General features: G+C 38.5%; 1 protein-coding gene across 1 annotated transcript in view; it reads left to right on the forward strand.

The window, feature by feature from the left end:
• The window catches only part of LOC110071367 (cytochrome P450 2K4-like), a 29,915-nt gene extending 16,019 nt beyond the window's left edge, over positions 1-13,896 (forward strand). Inside the window, exons 4-8 of the mRNA XM_078386795.1 lie at positions 1,458-1,631; positions 5,988-6,129; positions 6,942-7,126; positions 7,323-7,464; positions 8,115-13,896. Coding sequence (XP_078242921.1) covers positions 1,458-1,631; positions 5,988-6,129; positions 6,942-7,126; positions 7,323-7,464; positions 8,115-8,299 — 828 coding nt within the window. The 3' untranslated portion in view covers positions 8,300-13,896. The remainder of the gene's footprint in view (positions 1-1,457; positions 1,632-5,987; positions 6,130-6,941; positions 7,127-7,322; positions 7,465-8,114) is intronic.
• The last annotated feature ends 8,413 nt before the right edge of the window (positions 13,897-22,309 follow it).

Raw genomic sequence — 22,309 nt, forward strand, 5'->3', positions numbered from 1 at the left:
TGTTCCGCGGCTCCAAAATGGCCACCGGAAGCCCCGAAATGGCTGCCCGCAGCGTTTTTGGGCCCTCCCCTCGCTTACCGAGGGCACAAAAATGGCTGCTGGCTATGGGAAAACTTCGCTGAACTTTGAGTTTTGGCACCTATTGGAACGCATTAAACTAAGTTTAATGTGTTCCAATGGCTTTCCCCATTCCGTACAGCGATGTTTTCACACAGTGAGGGTTAATCTGGAATGGATTAACCTCGCTATGCGAGGCACCACTGTAGTAACACTGGGAGAAGAGAAGAGAAGGAAAGGGGAAAAAGAGAAAAGGAAGATGAAAATAAGAGAAGGGAGAAAGAGGAGATATATTCCAATATAAGGGCAGGAAGAGCTATTATGAAGAAACTGGTCATGCTTCCCTCCAACTCAGCACTGTTTTACATCAGCACTATGTAACTTGCAATACAAAATAAAAAGCCTAATTACGTGATTGTTTGAGCTACAAAACTTATGTTGTTTTGTGTTACATTTTTAGTAGTAAAGGAATGAAAGGCAAGCTTGGTCTCAGAGGGATCCCTGTGTAAGTAAATCTTGTGTGGCCATGGAAGGAAGGAAGGAAGGAAGGAAGGAAGGAAGGAAGGAAGGAAGGAAGGAAGGAAGGAAGGAAGGAAGGAACGAACGAACGAACGAACGAACGAACGTAGGAAGGAACGAACGATCGAACGAACGAACGAACGAACGAACGTAGGAAGGAAGGAAGGAAGGAAGGAAGGAAGGAAGGAAGGAAGGAAGGAAGGAAGGAAGGAAGGAAGGAAGGAAGGAAGGAAGGAAGGAAGGAAGGAAGGAAGGAAGGAAGGAAGGAAGGAAGGAAGGAAGGAAGGAAGGAAGGAAGGATCTGACAAGAGGAGCAACTGATATTTTTAAAAAAACTAAGCAAACGATACGATGGGTGGCACTCAGGCATGACAGGGCAGCAACTAAATAGTAGAAACATACTCATGAGGAATCATCATCAAATGACACACACTCGCAAAGTGTGCAGATCACCATGGCATAATGAAGTACTGGGGTCAAGACAATATTATCATGCACTGGAGGAAAGCAGAGCAAAGTGGAACAAATTAATCACCAGAAGGGTGGTAGTAGCATAAAACCCACCAGGAAATGTGGGTTTTTTGGCCCTGCTCTGAATCCATTGACACCAGTGTCAGCGTTATGTCAGGGGGACAATAGGAAAAGGATGGTATCATGGGTTGTAGAAGAGTTGGACAAATGTTCAGTGTGGGCAAGCTCTATCTTTAATGAATGGTGATTAATTATTACTAAATGACTGTAATGTATTATTTATTTTTCAATTCTAGAATGTAAGGTATGCAACATGAAAGTTCTTCCAATATTGACATAAAAACAAAATCTCTCAGTGAGAATTGAAATATGTTAATTTTGCCTTTTCTTCCCTTATTTCATACTTTTAGCTGTATAACATGTTTCCTGCACTTGGCTTTCTGTTTGGTGCTCGTAAGATCATCCTTAATAACAGAGATGAGTTGCATGCCTATATAACTGCCACGTTCTTAAACCACATAGAAGATCTCGACAAAAATGATCAGCGGAGCTTGATTGATACATTTCTCATCCAACAGCAAGAGGTAATGGAATTGTTTTACTAGGTATGGAACCAAGTGTGCTTTGTTTTTGCTAGAAAAATTAGGATCAGTTTTTAAATATTGAGTGGTGGTTGATTATTGTTGCATGAGAGTGCAACAGAGCAAATGATCATTCCATAAAGCTACTCAAAAACTGGCACTACCCCAATCAAAAAAATTGTAACTTTTGATCTCCTCTGTTTTATATTTGGGTATATTTGGGCAAACAGTTTTTGAATTACTTTTTTTAGAAAGCTATTTTATCCCCACCCACATGCAGATACCGTCAGCCTTTTCTTTCTGCAGATTTAAAACAGATCAAATACATTGAAAAGATGAAACTTCCTTAACTGGAAAGATAATAGTTGGTCCCAGCTGTTTTTTTTTTAATTTGGAAGGAATCCAGGCATCAGAGCTGTAATGTTGATTCTGAAAAATTCCAGAAAAGAACTAAGACTTTCTTACTTCCTTTTAAACTGGTTATCAGCATGAGCATTCTAAACATAAACATTGTTTCAACTTGAGAACTGGGAAGGGAGATCTTAACCTTTGACCTTTCCAGTCAGGATCAAATCAAATGATTCTCAAGAGGAGAAGTTTTTATCTCCTTTCTGGCCAAAAAGGTAAAGATAAAGCTTCCCCTTGACAATTTTTGTCCAGTCGTGTTCGACTCTAGGGGGCAGTGCTCATCCCCGTTTCCAAGCCATACAGCCAGCGTTTTGTCTGAAGACAATCTTCCGTGGTCACATGGCCAGTGCGACTTAGACACGGAACGCTGTTACCTTCCCACTGAGGTGGTCCCTATTTATCAAGTAGTATTTGCATGCTTTCAAACCACTAGGTTGGCGGGAGCTGGGACAAGTGACGGGTGCTCACTCCGTCACGTGGATTCGATCTCACGACTGCTTGGTCTTCTGACCCTGCAGCACAGGCTTCTGCAGTTTAGCCCGCAGCACCACCAACAGACCTTTAAAAAAGTTTCCATTTCTGATGTAAAAATTATTTAAAGATATTTTAAAAATAATGTAAGTGGGTTCTCTATTACCTTGGGGAGTTGCTCTTTCCGGAGAGACAAAAGAAGAGTCAGAATTTAAAAATAAAGTATTTTTATTAACAACTGTGTTCATTTCTTCATCTTGGTTGCAAACAGCAGAACCTTGAACGGATAACTGGGGAGGGGAACTCTCCCAAAACCATAACAGCGATTTCTCTTCATTCAAATCTTTTAATAGTAAATTTTTGCTTTTTCCTCCTCCTCCGTTGGCTGTCTCATGAAATTGTTTCAAACGGCACACAGGGTCCCGCAGCAGGGGTGGCGGGCCCAATCTCACTCTCTCAGGGCTTTTTCCTCTATTTCTGGTGGGATATGATGTACCAGACGTGCTGGACCTTGTTTCATCGGGTACACCAGTAGCTTCCATTCCTCCGGACTCAAACCAGGGATAATGGGTCTTATCTTACTGCTAGCTCGGCTTTCTTCTTCTTCACTTGTTGGATTCACTGCGGGTCTTTTAACTGGAACTGAAAAGACTTGAACATCTCTCTCTGTTTTCCCAGATTCACTCTCTCTAAAAACAGACACCTTCTCCGTCTCTCTAGAAACGTTTCCTTCCTCATTTGTTAAGAATATATCTATCTTCTCTCTCTCTCTAAACACCTCGGGTCTTTCTAACGGCTTCTTCTCCCTTTCACGATAACCCGATCTCTTGTCTCCTGCCTCTGGTCTATCTAACAGTCCCAACCGCTTCTCCTTCGCGCGCGCTCCTTCCTCTCGAGCTCTCTCTACTGTCGTCTCGCGACTTTCCTCTAACTCTTCTGCTTGATCTTTTGTCTCGGGTTTCTTTGATCTTTTTGAGTCTACCTCAATTACCTGAGGGGACGGCTCACTCTTAGTTCTTTCTCTATTCTCCTCCTCACATAGAATAATTATTCAGCTCACTCGTTTAAGCTGTGATATTCCTGGGGTTTTTTGCTTTGTGGCTGGGGATGATCTTACATGCTGTTAAGCAGTTTAGTGCCTATTCCACTCATCTTGTCACTATACTACTGTTTGGTAATTAAGGAAAAATATTTTGACACAGAGGGATTACAGCCACATCTAAACTGTTCTGCCTTCTCCCAATAACGATAGTAAAGATCTGGAATCCTCTAGCACTGGGTAATTTGACTTGGGGAAAATTTCTGTAGGAATATTGCATGTATATTTAAGCTTCAGTTTTAAAAACCAAGGAAGTTCAATTTCTCAAAACTCCTCCATCTTATGGATGTGGAATATTGTGCTTCTTTATGCATGATTCAAAAACCAGGAAATGGCCCAATTTTACCACACAATATTATTTTACCATCATATGAGCGTGAACTATAACAATACAATACACTAACTTCTTTTATGTTTTTAAATGAATTATTGTGGTTTAATGATAGCTAGAAGTCTATATATATATAAGTCCTTCCAGCTATTACCTTTACTAAGTACTGGGAGCAACCTATTATCTTCAGTAACAGATGAACTCCCCTTTATGACATTGAAGGAACAAGTGTATATCTCATTTCTCCTTTCTCTTCCACCGCAGCTGCATTCTTTCCATGTGATCTGCTTGATTTCTCTGTTCGTCCGTAGTCTGTTCTCCTGGAAAGGGAATATTTAAATCTTCAAAAAGACGCTGCAGTTCCTCTATAGTTGTTGCTGTTCTCCATTTATTTCCCATCATAACCAATAGTCCAAGGGGATAAAGCCATTTGTAGATTATTTTCCTCTCCCGAAGAACTTGTGTATAACTCCTCCATTGTTTACATTTAGATATTGTCTCTGCAGCAAGATCTTGAAAAAGTTCAACTTTTTCCCCTTCGTATGTTAACTCCTGCAATTTGTTCAAAGCACTGAAGACATCTATCTTTATTGTAAATGAGACAAATCTCACCAGTATGTCCCTTCTCAAGTTCTTTGATCTTCTCCCGACCCAATGAACTATATCCAAATCCTTGGGAGTGATTTCGAGGTCTGGGCAAAGTCCTTGAATCCATTTTAAGATTGTTTGTTTTAAGTCCTACCCTCCTGTCTCAGATTCCTTAAAATGTCTCAGATGGATATTACAACGGCTCCCCCGATTCTCCTGCTCTGTGAGTTTGTCTGTTAATTGCTGCACCTGCCTTTCCAATAATTCATTTTTTGTTTGCAAATTCTGTGCCAGCTCAAATGCTGTATCTGCTGTTTCTTGTATTTTGCTAATATTTGACTTGACCTCCATTAAAATTCATTCTAGAGGTGCAATTACTCCCTTCATATCACTTTGTAAGTCTCTTCTTAATTGTTTCATTAGCTGCCTCATCTCATCCTTATCTTTATTAGCTTTTTCTTGCCCTCATCCCTTCGCCTTACCTGTCGCCTCACTTTTGCTCTTGGGACCCGATGAGCTGGATAGCTTTTCCTCTTCATCTGAGGAAATTGTGGCTTCAACAGGTACTCCCTTTGATGTCTTCTTTTTGGTCTTCCCCATATCTAGGCAGCTTAGAATATTTTAACTCTCATTTTATAAACATTCACACTTACTGTAATTGTTTATTTTCTCAGGGCTTTTGAGTGGAGGTGATCTTCTATGCAGCCATCTTCATTGGCTTGCAGACCACGCGCCCATTTGAAATATTATATCTGACATAATTATTTATGTATAACTTATATCTGGGCTTTATATATTTTAAAGCATTTTGTACATACAGTTTTGTTCATACTTGTAAAACGGTTTTTAAATTAACATCCCTGTGACTTCTAAAATGTTAAATGTTCTCAACAACTTTGAAGTATCTTTGTGTTTATGGAAAACATAAGCAATGTAAATGAATAAAGCATGTACAATTAGACAAGCTGATGTCACCTACACTTTTTTCTTTACTTCACCATGAGTGAAAACAGTGATTTATTCTCATCCTCTAAAGAGAGATGGAGCAAGGTTGGAAGTTACACTTCTGGTGATCAAAACAGCAGCAAGTAAATAGCTTATACCTTGATATCCAGATGAACACTGGTGTGGTTGTCATGATTATCTGGTTCACATTGCTATTTATTCTTTTCATGAATAAAGGTTCAGTTATGATGGACCACCACAGACTCACACTATCATCCGTCTTGGTAGTTTGAGTCTGCAGTGGTCCATCACAACTGAACATAACTGAACAAAAAATGTAACTTGAATAAAGCCTCAGAACACCATAACAGTTTATAGTGCTCTGAAACACATGTTCAAGTGTCATATTTTTCATCTTGGCCTTATGGATGTCTTCCCAGGCCTTAGCTATTTACCGTATATGTGCCAAGGTACATTTATCACTTCATTTGACTTAACTAGTTGTTTTCTGTTCCAGGAGGAGAAGAAGAAGGGTGGATATTTCCATAAGGAAAATCTGAAAAGTCTTATGGTAGATTTATTTTCTGCCGGCATGGAGACTACTTCTTCCACTCTATGCTGGGGCATCTTGCTAATGATGAAGTACCCTGAAATTCAAAGTAAACATTTTTCATTTCATTGTCTCCTATTATTCTGGTACAGGATAATCATATTTGTTCATTATGATGATGATGATGATGATGATGATGATGATGATGATGATGATGATGATGATGATGATGATGATGTGCCATCAAGACAATTGTGACTTATGGTGACCCTTTTCAGGGTTTTCTAGGTAGAGAGTACAGTGGAGTCTCGACTTACATTTGGCTCCACTTACAAACTTTTCAACCTACAGACTCCTCCGGCCGCAAAGTTTCACTTTGACTTGTGGCTGGAGAATCAACCTACAGACCAGAAGGGGGAGGCAGGGAAAGCACCAAATTCAAATTTGGCGCTTTCCCCACCTCCCCCATCTGGTCTGTAGGCTGCAGGTCTAAGCCCCGAAAGCCCAAAGCTGACAGCAGGGCGGCTTTTGGCTTTTTGGCTTCCAAAGCTGCGAGCAGGGAAAGGCGGGGAAAGCCGAAAGCCACTCTCTGCCTGCTGTCAGCTTTGGGCTTTCAGGGCTTAGAAAGCTGGACCCACTGGCCTCTTTCCTCCTGTCCCCAGTACCCTCAACTTCCCACTGTGCCTTCTTGACAAGGGCCAGACTCAATGATGTATAGGATCCCTTCTAGATCTACAGTTCTAAGATGAAATTAAGTGTTCTGATTAAGCAACCTCATCTAAGGTGACCATATTGGGAAATTTCTTATTTTTTCTTCTGTGGGGGAAACACCATGCTTCAGCATTTAGTCTTCACACGTGCTGGTGCAGATCCAAAAGCATTAAATTGCTCTTGATAGCAAGGATTGTTTTGTTCCCCCAGAAAAAGTCCAGGCAGAGATTGACGACATTGTTGGACCTGCTCAGCCCATGACTGAACACCGAATAAGAATGCCATACACAGATGCCGTGGTCCATGAAGTTCAAAGGTTTCGCGATATCGTCCCAAACAATCTGCCACGTACTACCACTGTGGATGTTACTCTCAAAGGCTACTTCATTCCAAAGGTTATCAGCTAACTTAATTGAATTCCTTTCTTTCCTGTCATCACCTGATTGATTAGGAAATTCCTGTCAGTTTTCAACAGAATGACACTTTAATCAACATGTTCTTCAGAAGTTGGTGAACATCAGCTACATACTGTAAAGCATGTCTAAATGTTGGGTTGCACATTCCTTTAAAAACCAACCTCTTCCTTTTCAGGGAACTCATGTTGTTCCGTTGCTGACTTCTGTGCTCCATGATGAATCGCAGTGGGAGAAGCCTCATGAGTTCTATCCCGAGCATTTTCTCGACTCTGCAGGGAAGTTTGTCAAAAGAGATGCATTCATGCCTTTCTCTGCAGGTACAGAGATGTGCTGATATAGAGTGGGCTTCTATACTAGGCAAGGTGACATGAAACAACACAAGAGATTATGACCCATTTAAAAAATATCTCAGGTTCTACTGCCTGATATATTCTGTAATACAGTGCTAAATCCATTCCACTTACGGGAATGTAATCAATTAAACATGATATTCTTTTTACATTTCCATAGTTTCTTCTATGTCTTTATTACCATCAGTTATTATTTTATTGGCATATTTCATCTGTGTCCACATACTTCATTTTGTCACAGCAATGACAAAATGAAGTATGTGGACACAGATGAAATATACATTGTAAGATGCCAGGAATAATAGTATTGTAGGCTGCCAGGAATAATAGTTGACATCCTGTTATACAAGTAAACAAAAAGTGTAACTTTTGGAAGCCAAGTGCTATAAGTGAAGAAAATTTCAAAGGCATTATCTGTTGCACAGCAAGTCACTTAACCTGGTATGCAACAGGTTTCTGTCTTTGGAGATTTTGTAACTTAGAACAATTCACTGTCCACAGATACACCATGTGTGCAACTGCACAACAGGATTTCAGTCAATGGCTTATAGAAAAACTGCATAAAATGTCAAAATATTAGTAACTCCAAATTTCTTTTTCTCTGGACGCTCTTACAGGTCGTAGAATGTGTGCTGGTGAGACGATGGCCAAAATGGAGCTCTTCCTGTTCTTTATGAGCCTCCTGCAGAGATTCACCTTCCAGCCACCTCCTGGAACCTCTAAAGAAGACCTGGACCTCACCCAAGCAGTTGGGTTGACAGCGCCTCCCATGCCCTTCCACATCTGCGCTCTGCCACGCTGAGATGTCTCAAGATCACAGAATGCTTCACCTGTATGTTAAGCATTGATAAGCATTCTTGTCTCTGAAGTTAAATCTGATGGGGCAGCCCCTTTACTGAAAAGTGAGAAGAAGAAATTCTTAATGGAATTCATCATGTTGTTATAGGACTTATGTGCGATCCTGCTGAATCCCACAAAGCTCATAGTGATACATCACTTAGTTTAAAAATAGGAATTTGTTTCATGTGGTATTAGTAAGAATCAAGGCTCTGCTTATGTTTTACAGTCTCAACCTTTTATTTACATTGTGTAATTCTTCCATCTGTTTCTTGATCACATCAAGCTGTGACAGATCCATTTGTTCCTGGATCACAGTAATGTCTGACACAATTTTGACAGTGGAAAGTTTGTACATACCCGAGTACTACAGACCTGTTTGTTGCATCAAGTGCTATGTAAGATTTTAAAATGGTAGAGTCTTCCTTCTAGGTTGCAGCATAATATTTGGCTACCTTTGGGTTATTTCTTGATTTATGAGAATATTTCTGAGAAATACTCTTGGGAAGGTTTGTGTTTCTTTCATTTAACTTCTTTACGAAGTGACAAAAAGATTTGTATTCTCGAAGGCTTTCACAGTAATGATGGTTGTTGTGGGTTTTTTAGGTTCTTTGGCTGTGTTCTGAAGGTTGTTCTTCCTGATGTTTTGCCAGTCTCTGTGGCTGGCATCTTCAGAGGACTGGGGTAGGAACAGAGCATGGACAGAGTTCCTACTCCAGTCCAATAGGAACTGCCGACCACAGAGACTGGCGAAACATCAGAAAGAACAACCTTAGGAGACGGCCAAAGAGCCCAAAAAACCCACAACAACCATGACAAAAAATTATTTGTATGTTTGTGGGTTATGTTTTATTTTATCATTATCTCTTCAGTACACTGTCCCTGAGTTGCCCACACATCACTTAATGTCTGGTAAGAGAACACCATGGGTTATATCCTCCTCCCCAGCATTTTATGGTTTGCATATCAGGTAACAATGGAAAGATTCATAATACAAAGAAGCAGAAGTTGGAAATCTTTCTGCAGAAAGTTAAATATGCCTCAATAGGGATAACTGAAACTTGATGGGTTGACTTCTATGACTGGATTATAGCAACTGAAGGATATAAATTGTCAAAAAAGAAGAGAGAATAGAAAGGGAGGTGGAGTAGCAGTATATGTCAAAAACACATATTCCTGCATAGAAATACAGGACGATGAGCTTGGTGTCCCATCAAGAGCATCTGGATTAATATAACTGGAGTGAAAAAAAGAAATGTGGTAATTGGGATCTATTATTGACAGGCCAGTCAAGAAGAAGATGTAGATTCAAACCTTCAACAAAAATAACAAAAACCCAGCAGCTCTGGCTTATGAATGTACAATGTGCTTCTGTACCCATGAGTCTAAGGGTCAGGAAATGACCCAATATTGCTGTACAATAGTGTGCCCACATTGCCAGCAGGAAACAGGATGCCAAGCTTTACATAGCAAAGGACATCGTGAATGTTGACAACACCAATGGCAGCAGTCAAGATGAGACCAAGGATACCCAAGTTGCTTGCTTCTGCATGAGAGTAAACAGTGTTACATTTTTAAAATGACAACTCAACGACCTTTTGCCTAAATGTTTCCAAATCTGGCACTGAGCAAGAGCAGATATTCTTCTATATCAGTGCCAAATGTGGTGCTAATTTTAACTCTAGTTTCATAGTTAGTTTTTTATTTGGTGCACCACTTTTTTCCATTTGTCTTGGGGAATGCTGATTCTTGGTGTCAGCTGAAACCTTTGAAAAACACATTGCAATCATTTCAAAGAAACACAATGTAGTAGAAGACATCAGAAAGTTAAGTCATCCTGACATCTGTTGGGAGATAAACTCTGCCAAATATAGCCCTTCCAAGAAATTATTGGCTTGTGTGGCTGATAATTTTCTCCTACAAAAAGTGTAGGAAGAAACTAGAGGATTAGCTATTCTTGACTTGATTCTAACCAATAGAGATGAGTTGGTGGAAGAAGCAAGATGAACTCTGGGCAAAAGTGATCATGTTCTATTGGCATTCTTAATTTCAAAGGAAACAAAAGTGAGAAATCACTTCCGCCGGGATGGGATGCACAGCTGAATCTTTGTCTCCTCACCCTGCTGAATGTAAATAAGTTGCTAAATGGCCTTTTCCCTTGTTGAAATGTGAGTAGATCTGCTTAAATCCTTTGTGAAAAGTTCAAGCAGAGATAGAAGTGCTTTTTAAACTGCAAAAGCCTTGCTGCTTATCTGGGGAATGCACTTTTGTTTTTGCGTGGAAGAATGCCAGTGAAAGTTGAACAGCTAACGAGTTGTAAAAAGCTACTTTGTTTTCCTGTGCTATCAATCTTTTGCTTTGCTTATGAGAAAAAATAGAGATAAGGGTTCTAAAAGTTGGACACAAGAGCCATCAGAGGAAAAAACATCAGATCATCGTCTCGGACGCTTAAGGCAAATAGAATCCCCCACTCCTAAAGATGTTTCTAAAGAAACTCGGGAAGTTGCTGGAAAGGAGGGGGAGAAGCGGCTACCTCTCTGAGCAGTCTTATTGAAGCCAGCATGGAAAAAAACATTTCCAAATTAAAAATCTGTGTAAAAGATCTGGCTAAAGATATACCATGCCAGATTGATAGAAAACTGGAACAGGTTCTTTCCAAAATAGACTCTTTAGTGAAAGAATGTCAACAGATGGGAAAGGACATGAAAACAGTTCAGGGAGATGTACAGGGGATGAAGGCAAGCATAGTAAAAATGGAGGACAGAGTAAAGCAAATGGAAGATCTATTAAAACAGAATGAAGGGAAAACAAAGGCACAAGAACAGAAGATAGCCAATTTGCAAAAGAAAGTGATTTATCTGGAAGATAACTCAAGATGTAACAAGATCAAAATAATGAACTTTGAGCTGCAAAAAGGAGCTGACCTTAAGGAGGAAGTGGTGACCTCGATAAATTATATTATGAACTCGCAGCATGTTCCTGAAAAAGATATAGAGAGAACTCATTTTGTTGGGAACCCCATAAGCAAAAGGCCAAGAAATTAGTTGAAGTTTTTCAACTATGATAAAAAAGAGCAATTTCTCAAGGTCACTAAAGAAAAAACGGAACTATTAGTTTATAGGTCAAACCCAATACAGATTTATCAGGATTTAAGCAATGAATCAATACAGTGGAGAAAAATGATGAAACCCATTACATCAATTCTAATCAAGATTGGACAGAGATACAACTGGGGTCACCCAGTTTTTTAAAAAAATATGCAAAGATGGAGTCCTCTTCAGAATCTTCTCTTTTGAAGAAGGCAAGGAATTGTTAGTCACATGGGGCCTATGGCAAGAAGATCAAGATGACCAAGGCGCAAGCAAGTAGGCCTGCATGGAGTGGAAACATGAAAGAAGATATCTGGACTGAGAGAGAGACCATTTGATGCTTGAAGACTCCCCCCTTCCCCCCTTTTTTCCTTTTTCCCTTTACTTCTTTTTTCCCCCTTTTAAATTTTTAATACTGTTCCTTCCCTCCCCCCAATTTTTAAAAGGTTTTTTACATGGTCCCTCTTCCCCCCTTTTTTTTTTTTGTTCTGTTTGCTTATTTTGTTTTTTTTTCTGTGTGTGGGGGGGGGGTTGGAGAATAGAAAGGAAAGATTCAGAGAAATAAACAAGTCAAATGAAAGAAGGGAAGGTATTAAAAGAGGGGGAAACAGAGTAGGGTGAAATAGGAATGAGAATTTGGCTGGGGTCCAGACTGGTGTGGATGGTGTCTCTCTCCCTCCCGAAGCTTGTGTCAAACCTTAGTGAGGCACGGGGAAGGGGGGGGAGGAAAAGAGGTTACATGTAGAGTGGGAAGTTGGGGATAGGAGATTAGATAGGGAACAATGTGAATTTGTGGTTTTTTGTGTTTTTTTGTGAGATGCACAACGAGACCAAGAAAAAGATGGGATATAGAATGGATATGGGGAAAAACATAGCTACCTTAAATGTGAAAGGCCTAGGGTCTGTAACAAAGAGGAAGAGAATAGAAACATTATTGAAGAAGAACAAGGTGGATATTATTTACTTACAAGAGACTCATCAATCAAAGGGTGGAGTTTGAAATTACAAAATATACACATTTATGAAACAGGATTTTGGACTTCCAAATCCAAAGGTGTAGTGATATTGATTTCTAAACATTGTGAATTTGTGGTAAAAGAAGTAGTAAAAGATAGAAATGGTAGATATTTGATAGTACAGGGTCTAATTGGGGAAGAAGATTATACGTTAGTAAATGTTTATGCACCAAATATGAATTAAGGAGAAATTTATAAAACTCTTGTTAAAGAGATGGAGAAGGTTAGCAAGGGATATGTGATTATGGCAGGAGATTTTAACATGGTTTTAAATAAGGTAAAGGATAAAATTGTATATAAAAAGATGAATTGAATTTAAAAAGTACGCTATTGAGTAAAATATTGAAATCTACAGATTTAAAAGATATATGGAGAAAATTGAAGGGAGATGAAAGAAGGTTTACATATTACTTGGCTCTTTCGGCAGGCCTTCCCTCCTGTCAATGCTTGACTTTATTTTTATTATAATTTTCTGTTTTCCGATCTTGAGCACTACTAAGCATTACTAATTACTATTGTTTAGAATTGTTTTTAACTGTTTTAGCTTATAATGTTTGATGGAACATGCCCGGAGTAGACTTTGTCTAAAAGGGATATAAATAAATAAATAAATAAATAAATAAATAAATAAATAAATAAATAAATAAATAAATAAATAAATAAATAAATAAATAAATAAATAAATAAATAAATAAATAAATAAATAAATAAATCCTCTGTACATATTAATTATTCAAGAATGGATTTTATGTTTATATCTCAAAATTTAATTTCAAATGTAAAAATGCAAATATTAATGTGATAAAAATAACAGATCATGCATTGATGATGATAGAGATGAAAGTTAAGAATGATTACAGGGAAGCTAGAAGATGGAGAATAGATTCCAATATTTTTCATTATACAAATGTAATGGATAGAGCTAAGAAAGAATGGATGGAAATATGGTTAATAAATGAAGTAGGTGGGAGTAAAATAGGAGGGTTATGGGACACGATGAAAGTTGTTACGAATTGTCATAAGATAATCATGTAGAATTTTAAAAACTGAAAGAAGAAAATATATAAAAAAGAAGAATCATTAAAAGGATTAGAAAATAAATATTTTACAGATAGAGATAGTAAGAAATTATTGGAGATTCAAGCTAAAAGGAGAGAGTTAGAAAGCATAGAGTTAGAAAAGGTCCAGAGGAATTTGATATACTCAAAGAGGAATTTTTCAAGTCTAGTAATAAAAACTCAAAGCTTCTAGCTAGGGTAGCTCAAAGTAAAACATCAAAAAACATAATTGGAGTGATCAGAGATAAAACAGGAAAGAATTGTCCCTAGTGAAGGAAAAACTAATGATATTACAAGAATTTTATCAAAGTTTATATAAAGGTAATAGTACATTGAAAGAAGATCTAGAAAATTCTATTAAAGAAAATGTAAAGCGTAAACTATTAGAGAATGATAAAAGAGAATTAGAAAAAGAGATAAAGGATGATGAGATTACAGAGATTATTCATAAACTAAAAAATGGTAAAACTCCAGGCTTTGATGGAATGGGATCAGAATACTATAAAGTTTTTAAATCAATACTTATCCCCAAGTTAAAAAATACTTTATAATGGAATATTGGAAGGAGAGAATATACCAGATTCTTGGAAATATTCATTAACAACTCTTATTCCAAAACTCAATAAAGAATTGACAGACCCACATTCGTATAGACCTATTTCATTATTAAATCAAGATGCAAATATATTTACTGCAATCTTGGCAAATAGAATGAGCGTTTATTACAAAATATATTAAAGAGGATCAAAATGGATTTTTAAAGGGAAGACAAATGGAAAATTTAACTAGGAGGGTTTTGATAATATAGAAAAAGATAAATCAAAAGCAGGTATTTTATCATTAGATATTTTTAAGGCATTTGATTGTGTAGAATGGCCAACATTAAAGTTCCTTTTTAAGGGTTGGGGTTTTGGAAAGAAATTTAGGGGGGTAATAGACCATTTATATTTGGAGAATATTTCTGCAGTAATTGTTAATGATGGGATGACAGAGCAGATAGCTCTAGGCCAAGGCGCCAGACATGGTTGCCCTCTTTCTCCAGTTCTGTTTTGTTTGATTATTGAAATGTTGGCAAATGCAATAAGAAATGATGAATTAATTGAAGGCATAGGTGAAAATAATAAAATAAATATTAATTTATTTGCTGATGATTCCCTATTGACAATGAAAAACCCAATAGAAAGTATAGATAGAATTAAAATTTATTTAGAAAAAATTGGGAAAATAGCTGGATAACGTATAAATTCGCAAACATCTGAGACAATGTTTAATCATAATAAATTAGAACAAGAAAAGTTTGTTGATAAATATGATTTCAAGATATGTTAATTGGTTAAATATTTAGGTATAGATTTCTGAAGGATGCCGTGAAGTAGTAAAGGATACTCAAAAAAAGGAACATAATTATAATAAATTAAAAGGAGATATTTAAAAGAACTACAGGAATATACAAAAATAAAACTTTCTTGGTTTGGAAGGATCACACTGATAAAAATGAAGATTCTACCAAAAAATTAATTTTTTATTTAGAATGTTACCAATACAGTTAACAGAAGATGATTTTAGTGTTTGGCAAGAAATGATTAATAAATATTGTAATAAAAGGAAGAGGGCCATAATAAATAAAAAGTATTGGTATAAAACAACAAAAAAGGTGGTATAGCCATACTAAATATAAAAAATATTATTTGGCTGATCAATTGAGGTTTATTGGGCAAATTATATATAACCCAGAAAGGTTAATTTGGTGGAAAATGGAATCATTAGAATTACAGGTAGATATTGAAAAAGATCTATTTGGTATGATTAAGAAATATAAAATAAGCAAAATTAATAACCCGTTTTTAAAGACTATGTTAAATGTCTGATATAATTATAGAAAGAATGTATGTCTGCTTAACTCTCCATTAGGATTATTGACTGAAATAGAGAATTTTCCTGCCAATATGAAAGTTTATGCAGAATTATTTAAAGAAAAAAGTGATTAGATTAAAAGACTGGTTGTATAAAATGAGAGTGAAAAATCAAATAAAACAAATCCTTCAAAGTAAGAATATATCATGGTTGAATTATATGCAATTAGAAAGATGGAGGGAGACCACAGCTGCAATTCAATGATATCTGCAAGCAGGATCTGAATGCCCAAGGAATGGACCTCAACAGATGGAAAACCTTGACATCTGAGCGTTCAGCCTGGAGGCAGGTGCTGCATCACGGCCTCTTGCAATTTGAAGAGAAGCTTGTCCAGCAGGCCAAGGCAAAGAGGCCGTCCCGAAAGCAGCAAAATCAGGGAGCTGGACAGGGGACAAATTGTATTTGTCTTTAGTGTGGAAGGGATTGTCACTCTCGAATTGGCCTTCTCAGCCACACTAGATGCTGTTCCAAGTCCTCCATACAGAGCATGTTATCATACTTTCAAGACTGAAGGATGACTAATCTAAAAGAAAGATGGACTAATGAATGGGTAAGGAAGTATAATAAAGGTAGAGAATATACAAAGAATGAACAATTTCTATTATCATATGAAGATATTCAGATGACTGATTCAGTAAAGTGTGCAGTGAGTAAAATGTATAGATTCCTGCTTGATCTGGAAGAAGAAGAGACTGAGAAAGAAGGATTGAAGTTAGTGTGGGAAGAAGACTTTGGAAAAATAATAAATGATGAAGACTAGAGGAAGATGTGGAAAATGGGCGTTTTACTATTTATGTAACTGAGAATAAAAGAACATTTTTTCAAATTGTGTTTAAGATGGTATTTAACACCAACAAAATTGAATAAAATTAAAGCTAGTTATCTGAATAAATGTCTGTTGGAAATGGGAGAAGGAAATTGGTACATACTTTCATATGTGGTGGGAATGCGAAAAAGTACAAAGATTTTGGAAACTAATCTTTAAATAATTAAATGACATATGTGAAAAAGATATAGAATTTAATCCTGAGATAGCTCTGTTATCAATATTTGAGAATGTGGAATATGATAAGATGACTAAAGAATTGATTACCTATTTATTAACAGCAGCTAGATTAATAATAGCTAGGAATTGGAAATCAAAGTCTGAATTTCAAATGGAAGAATGGTATAATGAAATATGGAACATTGCTATAAATGAAAAAAAAAGAATTTTTAAAAAGGAAACAAAAGTAGAATGTAGCTGCATGCATAAACTGGACTTTAAGGAAGACAAGGTTAATACAGTAGTGCCTTGCTTGACGATGTTAATTTGTTCTAGCAAAATCGCTGTAGAGTGAAAACGTCATCAAGCGAAATAAATATTGTTGCAATATTCAAGAGTGATATTGGCCTATACTGTAGTTCGATATTTCCTCCACTTCTATGTCTTCTTTATGTCTCAATCTGTTGATGGAACAGGGCATCTGCTAAGCTATTATCAAGTCATGGAATGTGTCTGGCTTTCACTACAATATTAAATTGCAGGGCAAACAGGGTGAAAGCCTGCACTAAACACATCAACCATTCTGAGTCATTTATTAATGACTAGTCATTTATTAATGACTAAATTGTCGTACCAAAAACATACCACAGAATTAGCCCACTCTGGTGTACACAGCCAAAGCACTCCTAGAATAGGAAAGAATTCCAGGAACATCAGGTCTCTGGTGATGTTTTGCTGATGTCATACATCCAGCTAAACTCCAGTGCACCATCTTCCTCTAAAATAAATCCTATATCCCAGGCAGCCTGCCAAGTCTTATTGTATCTGAAAATCAGCCTTGAGGTTCAATTCAGATCTCCAAAAAGAGATTCCATTGAAACCCTCCAAGAACTGGATCCACATTCGCAAGTCCTGCCTCATACCTAAGGAATGGTATGCACTGGAATGGTATGCGAAGGCCACACATTGCCTCACAGAGTCTTCTCAAAAAAGCCTGACTGAGGCAACTACCCTACACATAAAGTTCAGGTGTCTCACTAATTCCTGAAGTTCCTTTAGTGAAACTTTCTTTTTATCAAGTTGCTGACACTCTGCACACCTGCATCGGATTATCCAGTTCTATGCCCAGGAAAACCAAGGAGGTTGAAGGGTGTAGCGGGCACACTGAAGCCTCTATTGTCTCAGGCCTCCAGAAGTGCTCACTCTTCCTACTCAGTTGCTGCCACCAATAGTATCAAATATTTAAGAAGATCAGTGTTGTTTTAAAACTAAAATGTGTTTATTTGAATAACAAAATAAAATGGGTAAATCACAAGTTGTTAATCATTGTTGATCAATGTCTCACACTCACTGACACACACAGATTCTTCTCTCACTGACTTTTTGGCTCACAGGCCCACAGACACTCTCTAACTTTCTCAAATTCCACTCCAAATCTCTCCTCTCAAACACCATACACCATACCCCTTTATATCCCAGCTCCTCCCCCTTTAGCACCACCTTCCGTCCCCTCATTGGCTGCTGTTCCACTGCCCAGCTGTGACAGACAGGTGAGGGCAGGGCTGAATGCTACAAAGGGCCTTCAGATTTTTCCTCAGCTAATAGTAGCCCTAGCTTCCCCACCTTCTCCTGAAATGACTTCAAAATGAATTTACAGCATCCTGAATTCCTTTCACTGCAAAAAAGGTTGTGATCTAAATAATGGGCTATGCTCCTGGACCACAGCTTGCATCTGAGGGTCCACTCCAGAAATGAGCTGAAACTCTTAAAGGCAGCACAAGATATTGAGCAGCCCATTGGCAGGCTCTATCAATGTAAAAGGCACCTTGGAAGTAAAACCCTAACAAATCAAAATCCTCTTGGTGGATGGAAGAAGACAAAAGGTGACTGAATGTCACACTTGGATATTTCAGCTCCAACACCACACCTCCGAACCAAGTGTACTGCTGTGTCAAAGGAAGTATATCGCATGCAACATAAGTCAGGTGGAATGGCGTCATTGACTGAATCACCTCCAGGGTATGAGAGGTGATATATAAGCCTGTACTCTCCTTGGTTTTTCTTGGGTACCACTCCTAACGGTGAAACCCTAAGGTGGGCAACTGGGGGGGTACTCAAATGGTCCTAACACCCTTCCCTCTCTAACATCTTTGTCAATTTTGGCCCTCATGACATTTTCCATCCCTTGCATTGAATTCAAATTCAATGCAAAAGATGCCTTACAAGTTCCCTCAGCTTGGATCCTAAAATCCTCACTGAAGCCCCTCAGCAGGTAATCTACATCTTCCTTCTTTGGGTAATCTTTAAGCCAATTTTAAAAGACATCAGCCTTAATTGGGCTGGGCCCTTTTTGCAGGGTTCCCGCCTCCCCTTATCTGGTTTCCTGTTTCCGCTGGTGTCCTTAGTGCTGCTTTTCTGAGTCTGTGCACAATAGTATGTGTTGATGGAATGCTGACCCCCACATGTAGTGCACTCATGCCTGTACTTCCAAGCTTTTCGTGTACACACTCCCCTTGAGTTAAAGTCCCAACAGAGCAGGCAGGGTTGAACCACCCACCCCACATTCACATGGGAACTGAAAATCTGTTCAGCCCTTCGAATAAAGTGGCTGCCTCCTAAGCTGGGTCTGGCACAAGCCAGGCTGGGGCTCGTTCCAGCACATATTGGGGTGTATTGCATGTCTCATATAAAATGATTCGTCATAGAGAAGCCACACATGGCTGGGGTAGTCTACATATGCTCTATAAATTAAATCCAAGTATTGTACCAGGGACAGTGCACACCATGGCTGGGCTTTAACAATAATCTCAAAATAAATTAAAAATCCAGGGAGCCAATTGGCCCATGATCAGCCTGGTTTTTGCCTTCTGTGCCTCTCTTTATCCTTTTCATCCTCTTTCTCCGATTCCTTATTATCAACTTTTCTATTTAAGAATACAAAAACATAATCATCTCTCCAGAATTTTTCCTTAGTTTCCAAGAACCGATTTGTACTCTGTATCTGGGAAGGAAGGGTAGGACCAGACACCCACTCCAGCTGTCATGCCAATTGGGGCTGGAAATGAAATGTGAGGGTAAAGGTCTATCCAGTCGCCCGGAACTGCCAATTGGTTGGCCTGCTTGTGTCTTCTGTGGTGTGGTGTATATTCACAGAAACTAGTTTTGGTTTTATATAGGCAATGATGCCACAATTCCAATTTTTTGTTCATTGCCTCGATCTTATCTTTAACTTGAAAAACTGTAACCTTTTCTCCTTGAAGATTTAAGATGAGCATATTTAAAGAGGTGAAGAGATCTGATAGATATGCTGATTTGACTGACGTTGCTCATGCCCTGTCATGCTAATTCCAATGCATTTAAACCAATCCATGTCATGAGATATTACAAACTCATTTAAACTATTCAATACTTTTTCAGCCATATTGTGCACCAATGACATTATTTATTTAAGATCTTTCTGTCCCATCTGTCTGCTTTAAAAGGACCCAAGATGGCTTACATTAAAAAGAAAATATTTAAAAGCTAAAACAATAAGTATACAAATATTTAAAAGTTTAAGAAAAAATAAACAAGTATATTAAAAAGTAGTTCCCAGAAGTACAAGTTAGATTTTGAAGGGGCAGAGGAACTAGAGACCAAATTGCTAACATGCGCTGGATTATGGAAAAAGCCATATATGTGGGACAGGAAGGAACAGTCAGAACAGCATCGAAGCTACCAACATGAATTTGACACACTCTGGGAGGCAGTGGAAGACAGGAGGGCCTGGCATGCTCTAGTCCATCGGGTTATGAAGAGTCGGACATGACTTAACGACTAAACAACAACAAAATTAAAAAGGTAAGTAAAATTAATGTTAAAACACATTTAAAACAGCAGTTTTAATAGACCATTTTAAAAACCCTCTCAGACCACCAGTCAATAAGGGAAAACCTGCCTGAAGAGAAAGGCCTTTGCCTGCTTGCAAAATAACAGCAACAATGGCTTCCCATGAGAAGGAGTTCCAGAGTCTTGGAGCATCAAGCATGCCTGTGAGGATGACGGGAGCGAGAGAAAGGTAACTCCGGATGATCTTAAAACCCAGGAAGTATATCTTCAAAAACATTTCTCTCTTGTTCATATCTAATGTAGCACAGGAAGGTCACTTTGTTATCTCTGTGCTTTTCTACAGCTACAGCGCAAATTAGGGGGACATGCAAATTCTTTCTAATAATTGTCCTGTGGTATTGTCTGACAAACTATTGATTTGCTTCTTCACTGTGTCACTTGACAAAGGAAAGGCCCTTGGCATCTTTCTCATTGATCAATATGGAAACAATGGTTTTTGCAGCAGGTAGTATAAGTTCTTCAGCTAGTGTGCGCAGTTTTCTGAGTTTTGCTGTTAGCTGAGAAACTTCAAATGAGACCCTCACTGCATTTTAATTGTTACAACCAGTTGCAGTCTTTTAAAAAACATTTTCTTACTTTCCTGAAGCTCATGCTCCTTACTTTTGAAAAACTGATGCTCTTTGTGGTATGTTTTCGCAATTTTGTTGGTTTCATAGCCTTGTTAGAAAATATCTCATAATGCAACACACATTATGGTAGTTACCTGTCTTCAGGACCTGTACAAATGAAGCCGTTGACAGATATTCCTTGCTATAATGGGGACAGTTTTTAAGATGTCTGGAAGAAGCTTTACAGTGTTGCCTCGCTTAGGATGTTAATCCGTTCCGGAAAAAACATTGCTAAGCAATTTCATTGCTAAGCAATAATAAAAAGCAAATAGAAATGCATTAAAACGCGATTAATACGTTCCTATGGGCTTAAAAACTCAGCTTTAAGCGAAAATCCTCCGTAGTGGCACCATTTTCGCTGCCTCTTAAGCGAGGAAAAACAGTGGGCAGCCATTTTGTTTTCCCGGCGGCCATTTTGAAACCGCCGATCAGCTGGCCGAAAATGGGGGCTTTGCGATGATTGCTTCCCCGCGATCATCGCAAAGCGAAAAAACCCCATAGGGAACATCGCAAAGCGATCACAAAAGCGATCACAAAAACCCCATCGCTAAGCGATTTTGTCACTCAACGGAGCGAGTGTATTTTGCTTTGAACAGGATGCACCCTCATCAACACCATCAGTTTTTTTACATTTCAAATTCAGCCATCGATCCATTCTGAGGCTCATCCAAAATGTATTGTTATAAAATCCACTGTGAAAATATTGAAAAGTCACTTTACTGAACAATACCTAAATGGTTAACGTCACTAAGCAAGGCACCACTGTGTGTGTGTGTGTGTGTGTGTGTGTGTGTGTGTGTGTGTCTGTCTGTGTGTGTGTGTGTGTGTGCGCGCGCGCGTTTGTGTGTGTGTGTGTGTGTGTGTGTGTGTGTGTGTGTGTATAACTATGTAACTATAACTATATATCCTTCTAGGTCTCTCCCGCTGAACCCCCCAGTTAAACTCCTGTTTGCTTTCCCTGTTCACTTGCTCCCTGGGGTCTCACGCAGTTTTATCCCTCTGCTGTGCTGTGTTTGGATTCTGCCACAATGGTTTCATTTCAAAGTGAAACAACGAAGGCTAGAACTGCCTAGAGCAGTGGTCGGGGAACAGGGATAATTTACCCCAAATGGAATAAAAATGAAAATCCTGGGGGTAATGAGCAGAGCACCACCCCCCCACCCACCCCTGCAGCTGAACCTCAAACTACAAGCCACCTCTGTCTACTACCTTCCTTGGTTCCTGCAGTTGTAGTTTTTTCACAGATCGGCGATAAGCCAGCTTTACTGTTTATGGCTGTAGAACAGCCCGGGGCACTCTATCCGGCTTGTGAATGACTACTTCTGCTGGAGCTGAATAAGGTGGGAAGGAAGGTGCCAGAGACGAAAGGGTGGATTCATCAAGCTTATTTAAAGGTAAGCTTTTGCACGCATGCCTC

The sequence above is a fragment of the Pogona vitticeps genome, chromosome 1 (genome assembly GCF_051106095.1).
Source record: "Pogona vitticeps strain Pit_001003342236 chromosome 1, PviZW2.1, whole genome shotgun sequence".
Taxonomy (NCBI): domain Eukaryota; kingdom Metazoa; phylum Chordata; class Lepidosauria; order Squamata; family Agamidae; genus Pogona; species Pogona vitticeps.